At 42.5% G+C, this 12,547-nt stretch overlaps 1 protein-coding gene across 1 annotated transcript in view; it reads left to right on the top strand.

Annotated features, from left to right (window-relative positions):
- Nucleotides 1–12,547, top strand: part of LOC107109029 (bile acid receptor-like) — an 18,324-nt gene that overhangs the window by 3,075 nt on the left and 2,702 nt on the right. Inside the window, exons 3-8 of the mRNA XM_015409597.1 lie at nt 821–961; nt 1,515–1,642; nt 1,729–1,833; nt 1,940–2,039; nt 9,461–9,589; nt 10,144–10,251. Of these exons, the coding sequence (XP_015265083.1) occupies nt 821–961; nt 1,515–1,642; nt 1,729–1,833; nt 1,940–2,039; nt 9,461–9,589; nt 10,144–10,251 (711 nt within the window). The remainder of the gene's footprint in view (nt 1–820; nt 962–1,514; nt 1,643–1,728; nt 1,834–1,939; nt 2,040–9,460; nt 9,590–10,143; nt 10,252–12,547) is intronic.

Below are 12,547 nucleotides of genomic sequence, written 5' to 3' on the forward strand. Positions count from 1 at the left end.
CGCCGCTTCCCAGATGTTGCGGTGTGATCGCGCCCATTTGCTGGGCCCCCGATCCGCCCCTCTTCCGGGCCTAAACCTCCCATGTTACCGGGGCCTAAAACAGTGATCCTGCATAGATTAAGACCCTCAGATGGAACATGGAGTCCCATCCATTGGGTCAAGAGTCTGTGAAAAGCTGTCATTTCTTTGTAGTCTTTTTTTCGGGGGGGGGGGAGATTTGCTTCTAGTGTGTATCCAAAGAGAGCAAGACTGTCACACCTCCTGAAGTACAAGTGAAGTCACTCAGTGGTGGAGAGGATTCTTCCTGTCACAAGACTGTGATATCACATTACTTCTAGTTACATGCTTGTAATTCAGAGAGTCCCATGTTCCCACCTGGGTGGGATACATGTGAGTCCCAGGTCTGCAAAGAATGAAGAAATTACTTGATCTTGGACAAAATTTTCTGATTCTTGCTTTTTAAATTAATTTTTTAAAAAACATTTGCATGGATCCATTTTCCCCCAAATGATGACATTTTCTAAATATATTTATCAGTTTAAATATGATAATATAATGTGTAACTCTATCAGAATTTTAGTAATTCTTATTCTATGGAGTAATTCTTATTCAGTTCTCTCTTCTTCTTCTTCTATGGAGAATGCTCATTCTCCCACGCTAATTCCTGGTTCACATTACCCTTTTTCTCGTATCATATCTGTCAATAAATATTGCACCTATATTATGTCTCTGTACATAGTCAGCTAAAACAAAGCACTTTGCAGATAAGTACTGGTAAGTTTTTCCTTATTCTTACTATTACAAATGCTTACTCCGCTAGGATTTTTTCGACGCAGCATCACCAAAAATGCAATCTACAGATGCAAGAATGGCGGTCACTGTGAAATGGATATGTATATGAGGAGGAAATGTCAGGAGTGTCGCCTCAAGAAGTGCAAAGCTGTGGGAATGCTTGCTGAATGTGAGTGCCTAACAATGGAGCAGCCTGGCATCTGAATTGCTTCCCAGACACGCTCAAAAGCAGCTAAGTGGTATTCCCTGCAAAAGGAATTATAACATGAGTTCCTTAGCCTCCAGAAAATAGGTGGTATTCATCTCCATATGTATTGTATATCAGTATTTTGAAATAGGTTTATGTCAGATGACATCATGTGATTTTTATTTTTTAAATAAAGCTCAACTGTATTCAGGGTTTCTTCCCCACAGGTAAGTATGCAGTGGTTGCAATCCTATTCACACTTATATAGGAGTGAGTCTCATCAAAGTCAGTGGGATTTATAACTGAGTTAACATGCATATAAGTAGGCATACCACATTGTGCCAGAATCTATTAAACTGGAAACCAGTCCCATGATTTGTACCTGTGAATTTATACAGGTCCAATTTGGATCCAATCCAAATTGCAGACCCAAGACTATGTTTTAGGATCAAAAAGAATCCCAGGAGATCCAATGCAATATTTCTAACTTAACGTATAGTTTGGTAGTATTTTCCTCTGTATAAATTATTTGCAGGTCTATTGACAGAAGTCCAGTGTAAATCAAAGCGACTCAGAAAGAAGAGCAGTTTCCTTTGTAACGTCAAAGTGGAAGATGAGGGAGTGGACAACAAACATGTATCCTCTACAACCAAACCTTTAAAAGTAGAGTCATTATTTTATATTTGGAATTATTATTTCATTTTAAACTTTAATTTTGCCTCAAAGTGATGCACATCTGTCTTTTAAAGGTCCAGGAAAAGATAGAATTTACTTCTGGGGAACATCAGCTCATTGATCATATTGTTGCTGCTCATCAAAAATGCACAATTCCCCTGGAAGAAGCAAAGAAGTTTGTATGTGTTAGAAAATACTGAACATCATGTTAATTTGTTATTGTTCAATCTGTTATTCTTATTTTCTAATTGTATATCTCACTAATCTCAAATCCTTTAAATTTAGCTACAGGAAACTACCAATCCTGAAGAGAACTTTCTACGACTTTCAGAATCAGCTGTGGTTCATGTGCAGGTACTAGTGGATTTTACAAAAAGACTCCCAGGTAACTTTTTTCATAGGGACAATTCCAGAGATGTTGCTATGTTAGTTTGTTGCAGGAAAAAAAAAATCAAAACATTGAATGTACTGTGAAGGTTTCTTCTCAACAGTGGATTGAAAAGTGTCCTTTAACACTGGGTTATTTGCTCCACAAGGCAGGGCATATGCAAATTAATTTGTAAGGCTTCTGCATCCAGCTACGGATAAACCCCAGTTTGTGGCTTGCCAAGCTATCAGGTAGGAAATTGCAGCACCAGGTACAATGTTTCACTTGGAAACAACTTGGAATGGGAAAAACAACAACTAGAAAAGGGATAAGGAAGACACCCAGGAACCTTATTGAATCTGAATCAGGGGTTGTTCTCTCCAAATTCTGCAGTCCCAATGAGAGTGGGGAAGAATACTTTCCAATCTACTGATTTACTTAAAGTAAACCCAGTGTCTCATTCTCAATCAATGGAGGAAAGTATCCTTTAACACTGGGATACTAAAAAGCTGTGTCAGCCCAGGCAGGAGATGATAAGGAATAACACACTGTAAGATTTATCTACTTAGACTGTCTCAGCCAGGGTGAATATACCTAGGCTGAAGAACCTCCCAGAATGAGAGGCAGATGCCTCACTGGCTGACAGATTTCTCCAATACCCACACAGATGGAAAGAGCAGCCCCTTATCAAAGAGACTGATAATGCCCAAAGGAACTGAATGATGTTGGACCTTCTAGATCAGCAACTCCTTCCAGCAATGGATAAACTACAAACCTTTCTGCCACATTCCCAGGTCTATATGGAAGGCAGACAGTAGTCCAAGCATGGACAAAGGGGCCACCACACAACCCAAACTAGCATCCCTTCTATTGAGATATTTGGTTGATATAGCAGAGTTTTGCCCAGTCATAGAAGACTCTTGAGAGTCCCTTGGACTGCAAGGAGATCAAATCAGTCAATCCTAAAAGAAATCAACCCTGACTGTTCCCTGGAAGGCCAGATACTGAAGCTCAAATACTTTGGCCACCAAATGAGAAGGGAGCACTCACTGGAGAAGACCCTGATGCTGGGAAAGACTGAAGGTAAAAGAAGAAGGGGACGGCAAAGGATGAGATGGTTTGACAGTGTTATCGATGCAACGAACATGAAATTAAGCAAATTCCGGAGCATGATGGAAGACAGGAGGTCCATGGGGTTGCGAAGAGTTGGACTCGATGGTGCGACTGAACAACAAAGAAGCACGATACTGAGTGCAGTAAATAAATCTCCCAAGAAGTATATTGCAAAAAATGTAAACTTTCATTTATTCAAGTTGATCCAATTCACATTCAGGATGTAGTCAAAAGAAGAGAAAGAAGCCTAATCTAAAGAGGACTTTCCCTCTCACATATGGCCAGCTTGTCCAGCATCATGTGTGTGGGAGTGTGAGGACATTGTCTCTACAGGAGAGACTTGCAGAGACATGTGTCTCCATGGAAGGTCATGTGTGAGAGGACAAAGAGAGGACAAAGAGAGAGGAGGGGTCAGAGGGGAGCTCCCAGGTTAAGACAAAGAGAGGCATCTAATTCAAGGAGATAATGCCTATACACACTTAGAGTGATGTAGTGCCCCCCCCCCAATGTCCAGGCATGCTGAGTCGCTCACTCCAGCACCTTCACTGATACGGAATCAGAAACTGCCCCTTTCTCCATGGGAGTTGCTGCTGCACAGCTTTAGACAATCGACTGATCATGACTCAGACCACCCCTAATTTTTTAATGAAATGTCTTTATGAGTGTGCCATCAGGAAACCATGAAACCAAAGCAAGAGACCCTTCCAAAAAAGGGGAGGAAGAGTGACAGAGCGGGAGCACCTTACTGCAGTTAAAAAATAGCATTGAGGAGGACAGTATTTACTCGTAATACACATAAGCCCTCCTGTGGTTGTGGAAAGAAAATGCAAAGGCAACTTGGGGAATAAAAGCAAAGAGAATGGCTGGGAATATAACTCTATAGCACTGTATGGTACATAGGAACACCACTGTCAAACAGACACAAGATTGAGGCATACAGTGATAGGCCAGTGGAGATACAGTCACATGCTAACTCCATTGTGGAACAAAGGAAAGGATGAGTGCAATTTGTAACATATAGCTGAGCCCAGAGTTCACCTCAGGGATGAATGAAGAATTTTCTCTGGCAGCTATAGAGTCTTCCAGAGAGGAACAAAACTCCTGTCTCGCTGACAGCATGGGGTGGGGAGAGTTCCAGGATGCTACAAGTCATCATGATGACCCCGTGGAAGACCACCTTGAAAGGCAGGATTTCCTCAGAAAACAACTTTATGAGTTTGAATGAAAATTAGTATAATTTCTGAAGGATCTTGTGGAGGTCCAATGGCAGGGAACAGTAGACAGTAGCAAGGATAGAAACAGATGCTGAGGCATCCTTCTGGGTATCTATGCACTGAGGGGGGTCTGGCCTTCCACTGGGTTCAAGACAGAGGGCAGGCAGCGAATTGGCATTTGAGGGTGTGTTCAGCCAGAGGCTTAGACCCAGTCCTGGAAGGAAGGGGCACTTCCAGAATCCCCCTTGCTTAGGAATTAAAGGTCTTTTTCTTTCTTCCTTCTTTTTTTGCAACCCAGGACAATAGGAAGTGGAAAGAGGCATCTGCTTATCAATGAATTAGATTGATTAACCAAGGAGTTTAGAATTCTGCATTGATTTTCAGGCAAAATGTCATGGCCAGGGAATGATTCAAAGACTTCTGAGCCATTGCTACTTGGTTAAAGAATCCATGGACATCCACTAGGGAGTAATGAGAGATACATTTGCATCCTCCCGATTGAACATGTTGAAGTCAGTAGGATATGTGAAGAGTTTGAGGAAGTTGTAAGAGGATGCCTGAAGACCACTTGGTGGTGAGAGGAGCTTCCCTCTTCAGCTCCATCTGACTAGACTCCTGACAGGAATCTTGGAAACACATCTCTACTGGCAACACAAACTGATACAGAGAAGGCCAGCCCAAGCCTCTTGCTCACTATGCTGAAGACTGAAGTTCATGGCCCCTTGCCCTGATGACTGAGCTAGACGGCCTTCAGACAGAACAAGTCCTGAAGTGATGTGCTGTGGATTTCTACCTGCAGCAGTTGGAGAGCCTTTGCTGAACAGTGTAGGACCACATGTTGTCTTGGAATGTATGTGTGCCTGTCCAGCCCTAGCTGCTGGAAGCAGCTAGGTGGATGGCTCACAGCTCTATCCTATGTGTTCCCTTTCTGCATGGAAGAACCCATGTATTCTGGGCTGCTAGCTGAGGAGGCTTGTATCCATGGGTATCTCTACTCATCGTGAGTCTGGAGAGGGCGTGCCCAAGCAAAAGTCATCTTGGATCATCCAGAAGAAGGATTTGCATACTTCCCTTGAATCAAATGAGTTGCTCCAGATGTCCTGAAAAGGAAGGAGGAGGCCCTGAAGTTTGTAAGAATGGAAATAATCCTCTGGGATCATGCCAGGCAAGTGATCCTGGTGGACTAAAACTTGGCAGAACTATCTGATCTGCTATGGAGAAGTAGCACAGTAGTGCCCTAGACAGCTGGACCTGTGTTCCTCTGACAGGAAGATCCTAGAAAGGAAAGACTGGTTTCAGTGGGGCCAGCTTAATCATTTGATGGTTCACTGGGAGTTCAAAATCTTGAAGTGTGTTTAGAAATATCTGGAAGACCCACCTGACTGTTGGAATAGGACCTGAAGAGATGGGGGCCTCTCCATACAGATTAGCATGAACCCCTTTAATCCTCATGATAACTATGATGGCAGCCCTCAATTTAGTAAAGATCTATGAGTGAGAAAAATCCTAGACAGAGAGTGACTCATGCTGATACACATTCTTGATGGCTAGAAAACCCCCCACAAAGCATCCTGGTAGCAGGACCACTGCAATGGAGCATTGGGTCTCCTGGCAAACACAATGTCTCCTCCTCATGAATCAGAATGAAATGTCTTGGCTTTAAGAATTTCTTTGAGTGTTCTTCTGCCTTGGGTATGTAAGGAAGATAGAGGGGAAAACCTCTGGCAACAAGGTTGAATGCCTAAATCATGAGGGTATGCCATCCCTTTTTCTGGAGAGAATCATCCCAGGACTATAGGTTTGTTTAATTCACTTGTGATGTCTGAACTGGACTGGAACCTTACCTGAGCAAAGCCCTCAAAATGGCTGCCTATGCTATCCTTAGGACTGGAATTGTTGCTGTCCAGGTTTGATGGAAAAGCAGTAGTACTGGGTATTGGAGTTGGAGCCAAAAGAGAACATAGAACACTTCCAGGAGGACCAGCTGAACCTGAAACCCATGTGGTCTCCATGTTGAAAGAAACTACAGAAACAGCAAAAGGAATTAAGTTCTGATCTATAAATCTATATTCCTCCTTCCTGGCAGAAGAAATATCACATTTATCCTCTTTTTAAATATCTACTAAGATTCCATGCAGGAATGAGTGTCCTAGAGGTTAGTTTTCCGAAAAGGGAAGGATAGGCTAGTTATGGGCAGGAGGTCCATTTTCCAGCATTCTAGCTACAGGATATAACAGATCAAAATATAAGATGCAACAAGTGTGCTGAAAAACCTTGTTTCAAGAAGAAGAAGAAGAAGAGGAGGAGGAGGAGGAGGAGATTGGATTTATACCCTGCCCTTCACTACCCAAAGGTGTCTCAGAGCGGCTTACAAACTCCTTTCCCTTCCCCTCCCCACAACAGACACCCTGTGAGGTGGGTGGGGCTGAAAGAGCTCTGACAGAAACTGCTCTTTTTTAAAGAACAGCTGTGCCAGAATTATGGCTTGCCCAAGGTCATCCAGCCAGGTGCAAGTGGAGGAGTGGGGAATCAAACCTGGTTCTCCCAGATTAGAGTCTGTGCACTTAACCACTACACCAAACTAGACCAAGAAGTGACTGGATCTTGCTGGAGTTCCTGTCATAAGGGCCACAGCTCTAGAGAAGATGGAAAAGGTGTCTTTTTATATTCTATTTTTTTCCGAGGTGGAGCAAGGCAGCTATCTTACCCTCACAACAACCTTGTGAGGCAGGTTAGATGCTGAAAAGCTCCTGATGACATGCATATATGTTGTCTTCTTCCATTAAACAGAACACCCCTTTGAGGTATAGAGAGTGATGGGCTCAAGATCACCCAGCAAGCTACATTGCAGTGTGATGAACCCAGGACTTCCAAATCACAAGTTAATCTTCTAATCACTGAACCACTTTAGTTATCTTTAATATGAATATTTTGGACTGTAGGAATAGAAGTAGCCTTTTCCAAGAGGTAGGAAAAGGCCTGTGCTCGCAAGATGGGTGGAGACAGTACTTGCAGGCCAGCCAGTCTTACTCCTGCATTTTGAGACTGGTGACTAGAAAAAGCTCCCAGACCCCTTCCGTAAAGATGAGGGTTAGGGTCTAGGGAATCAGCTCCTGATCCTCCAGAGAAGAGATGGTGGGAGTGAAAGCTCCTCCCTGACCTTTCAATAGGCTTGCCAACATTCAGGTGGAGCCTGGCGTTCTCTTGGAATTACAACTGCACATCCCCCCACTGACTGTAGTGGTATCTCTAGGAGGAAGAAATGGGGGGGGGGGTTTACAGACTGTAGCACAAAATCTTTCATACTGTGGAACCATGGAGTTGGATGGGATGGCCAGAACAGCTGAAGAGGGTGGGGGGGTAGAGCTCCAGAGGGCCCTCGCCACCCCTAAATAGCCCCTGGTACTGCTTGAGGCACCATCAATAGATCCTGGCTGATACCAAGAAACTGGATTAGTACAGAGCCTACAGTGTGCTCACCTTTGCCTCTGAAGCCACTGGCAGTCACTGGCAATGAGAAGGGCCATATTGAGGGCAGTCAAACTGCATGTCTCCCAGCCTGGGGAACTGGCAAAAGGAAGCATAGATATTTCAAGGAAGCTCCAGGGTGCTGCTACTGCTACTTGTTGGGGCCAAAACATCCTCTGGAGAGCCAGCTGTGCATTCACTGTTCCTGCCTGAATGGGAGAGCAGAGTGGCAGAGTGGCAACAGCAAGGTTGCTGCTGTGTTGAAGCTCTTTTGTTGAGCTTGACCCTGACTGAAGGCTTGGAGAGGAGGGAGGCTGGATGCACACCCACTGTTCTTGCCAGGACCATGCTAAGATCAGCACAGCAGCAATGGTGAGATACCCTTTCCCTTTTCACTTGCATCTGGTTGAAGACTGGGTGCAAAGCAGTTAGTAGGCTGCTGAATCCTCTTAATATTCTTTTTAAATTGTTTGGACCTGAAGATGCCTAATAGAGAAAAAGGCCCCTAGAATGCTAACCCTACCATGGAACAGGTAGGGCAAGGACTGGGGAGAGGGGCTTTGCTTCCTCCAGGACATGGAAGCCTTGCAGGTTAATTTGCATACGCCCTGCCTTCTGGAGCAAGTGGGAGGTATATCACAGTGTTAAAGGAAAGCTTCCTCCACTAACAGAGAAAAACTGAAGCCACTAACAGATCTTTATTCTAGCTTTTGTGGAGTAGAGCCTACCACATTCTTTGCTACTTGATGTTCCATAAGGAATTTTGTAAAAAAAATAAAATAATAACCTGCTACCTACCTTGATGGCCCTTGTTCGGTCATTAGTTACTCTAAAGATGTATCTTCTCTATAAAATTGTACTAGCTTCATGCCAGTTTTATCTTTCATGATATTCCTCCCAAAATCCCAGACATTATAGTTTGAGGGTACTGGGAATTCTCTGCTAAAGATCATTAGCCAAAAAGAGCCAGTTACAGTTAAATTGTTTTTGGCGGAGCTGAGTACTTTTGTGGTTTAAATAACTGATTCTGCAACCCTTTTGCTTCTGTGTTCAGAACAATAAATACATTAAACATTAAGATGTCACAGTCAGTACGTTTGGCTCACATCTCTTTATTTGTTTTGAGCTGAACCACCATTCCCATTTTCAAGTGATAGGGAAATATAATATAGGGTTTTATTAATAATGCTGTTGTGGAGGTACACACCAAGAAACAGTGAAACAATCAGATTATTTTAGGTGAGTCTTTTTATATGTTTTGCCATTCCTTACAAATTGAATAAACTATATATTTGTTCATGGTAAATTCACATCTAAAGCTGCCAATAAGGTACGTATGTGGCACATCCTAGAAGAGTCTTCTGACAAAAGCTGTAGGCAAATGAAGTACTCCTGTTTGAACCAAGTCAGATGCAACATGCAGTCATATTTCTTTTCCTTGCCTTTCAAAAACAACGTCAAAAAGTGACATTTTTGAGCTGCTTAATCCTTTCCCCTCTTGCAATTTTTCCATTCAAAATTTCCAGGCAGCATTTCTCACTGGAGACAGTATATTGGCATTTACCTTGTGGGGAGGTGTCAAATTGTAGATACATACTCACATTAAAATGGTGATATTTATGTTATCACTTATTTTATCTATAGGGTTTGAAAACTTAGCCAGTGATGACCAGATTGCATTGCTGAAAGGCTCCACAATTGAAACAATGTTTTTACGTTCTGCCCAGATATACAATGAGCAAGCTATTGAATGCCAGTCATCATTCAGTGAAAGTAAGTTATTTCTAGTAGTTTGTGTTTAATTCACATGAATACATGTTTGACATTTTGTTCAATTCATTTTATTCCGCTGTTGTCTACATGGTCATCCTCAACTGTTATTTTTCTTGTTTAACAATAATTTTATTTCTCTCTCAACACTTTACAGAATCATACCAAGTGATCCCAGTGTAACAAATATGATACAATATATATCTCCGTCACAGTGGGTGAACCTCTAGTGTCCTGGCCCCATGGTCATCCTCAACTATTATTTTTCTTGTTTAACAATAATTTTATTTCTCTCTCAACACTTTACAGAATCATACCAAGTGATCCCAGTGTAACAAATATGATACAATATATATCTCCATCAACAGTGGGAGAGCTTCTAGTGTCCTGGCCCCACTGCTGGACCTCCTGATGCCACCTGGTATTTTTGGCCACTGTGTGACAGAGTGTTGGACTGGATGGGCCATTGGCCTGATCCAACACTGGCTTCTCTTATGTTCTTATATTTTAAAAGAGGAATTCAGTAAAGTAATGGATTTTTGTTTCCATTATTCTAGGCCATGTAAAATTTTCTCACCATCCTGTGTGTGGTCAAGATAAAAATACTATTTACTCCATAGAAATGCCTCATACGGAAGAAAGTCCAACATCAACTACTACAACAGGTCTACAACTTCCACATAGTACATATACTTTTAGTAAATTATTATTTCATTTTATTAATTGAAAGTTTCAAAATTGAACTAAATTGCTTAGAATGTTTAATAGCAGTATCTGTTAATGTAGTATCTGTGTTTTTCAGTTGAACTACTGCTTGGTTTGATAATTATTTCCTGTTTTTCTCTTTATGACTATGCTATCATTGTTTCTATTATTTGTTCTTCTGTCTTTGTTCCAGCTACTGAATATTTTCGCCATGATTCTCACTCCCTTGATCCTAAAGCTGTCTACTCTGCTTTCTTGTTTTTCCACTCTTAATGACTTGCATATGCTGCTACTATTTTCACACTTAAGTCTCTCCTCCACTTTTTCTGGGTATTTTTGCATTTGTGTGTGTGTGTGTGCGTGAGCGCACCTGTGCCCGGAAGTCATGGCAACCTCTGGCGACTCCTACTGGGGCATGGAGGACATTCAGACAAGTGGCTTGATAGCCTGCCTCAGCCTCATGGCCCTGGTATTCTTTGGAGGTCTCTCATCCAGATACTTGCCGGGGTTGGCCCTGCTTAGCTTCTGAGATTTGATGAGACTGGGCTCTCTCCTCCACTTTTGATGACTTTGTATGGGCTTCTTTGTGCTTTCATTACTGTTCTGCTCTGCTCTACAACCATGGTTTCTATTATTTACGGTCCTGTACTTGCACCTGTAATTTACAGTGCCACCCTAAACAGAATTACAGCCTTCTAAAGCAGTGACTTCAGTAAACTTAGAAGGGTATAAATGTGCTTAGGACTGCACTGTTCAGTACATTCTTTTGCTATTATATTCACTATGTTGTCTTCCACACAGGGACAAGGTTTGTGGTTTCCCCATTGCTGGCGAGGCAGCAGCAATGGGGCCTCCGCATGGCAGGTTTCCTTGTAGTTTCCCTATCTCATCCTCCAAAGTGCCCCTATTCCCCTGGGCCACCAGGGCTTTTGGAATTTTTTAAAAATCAACACAATAATATAGGTATATTGTTATATCATTGTAACATTAGATGTAGCAGTTTCTCTGAATTCCCAGCTTTCATGTTTTTCTTAAAGTTATCCTATAGCCACCTCCCATGTGAAGATATGCCTTTTTCCTTATACCTCTGCAAGGAAAAGAAGAGTTGGAATTATACCTTGCCTTTCACTCGGAGTTTCAGAGCTATTTACAATCTTATTCCCTTCCTCTGCCCACAACAGACACCCTGCGAGGTAGGTGGAGCTGAGAGAGCTCTGAGAGAACTGCTCTTGAGATAACAGCTCTGAAAGAACTGTGATTGGCCCAACGTCATCCAGCTAGCTTCATGTGGAGGTGTGGGGAATCAAACCCGATTCTCCAGATTAGAGTCCGCCACTTTTAACCACTACATCAAACTGTATAGAGATGTTGTTAAAAATGAAAGCTGAGAATTCAGAGAACCTGGTATATCTATTGTTACAACAGTATATAACAATATTCTACTGCTAATGTTAAAAATAAATAAAAAGCCCCCAGGTGACAGAAAGAGAAAATGGCTGCCATGTGGACAGGATCCGGGAAAATGGCTACCATGTAGGCGAGAAAAACCCACATTTACCCACCCATACAGCTGCCATCCAGCCTTTACAGCAATCTTTCCGAACACCTGAGGGCAAAATAGGTCAGAGAAAGGTTGGGAAACCCATGGAGGTGCACAAATGCACCACGATGCTGCAGGGAAGCAGGAAAAAACGTACTTCCCAAAAGCAATGAACTTGGGTGTACAGGGATTAGCCCACCCAGGCCAGTCCAGGGATGGGAGGGAATCCTGTAAGCCATGAGACAGTCTGTACCATCTCTGGTCTTCACAACAATTTGCCACCAGAACCTCTTTTCACTAGTCCCTGCCTTTCCTAAGGGAGAGATTCCAACCCTTAGTTAGCATCTGGGATTTAACACAATAGCAACTCTATCCAGAGGTGCACACTCTTACCAAGGTAGCATATGTGGTCAGGGTTAGGCACCAGGCTTAGACTTGGAATCCAGTTACAACATCAAAGACATATTAGCAATAAATTGGATCTTTATTCAGTACAGAGCTTAGCATAGACTACCAGAGATTACAAAAATAACAAAGACTAGGGCTGTTTGCCTTAATTAAACATTAATGATTCATAGTTACCACGTCAGGAGTATTCATCAGTCCAAGATAGTCCCAGTACCAAGGGATTTTGAAGGGAAATCCCATTTTTGCACCCCATGTGCTCCAAGTCACAAAGCAGGCCTTTTTGTCTTCCAAGAGACAGCATTTCAGGT

This window comes from Gekko japonicus, unplaced genomic scaffold (assembly GCF_001447785.1).
Source record: "Gekko japonicus isolate JY-2015 unplaced genomic scaffold, Gekko_japonicus_V1.1 scaffold2324, whole genome shotgun sequence".
NCBI classification, from domain to species: Eukaryota; Metazoa; Chordata; class Lepidosauria; order Squamata; family Gekkonidae; genus Gekko; species Gekko japonicus.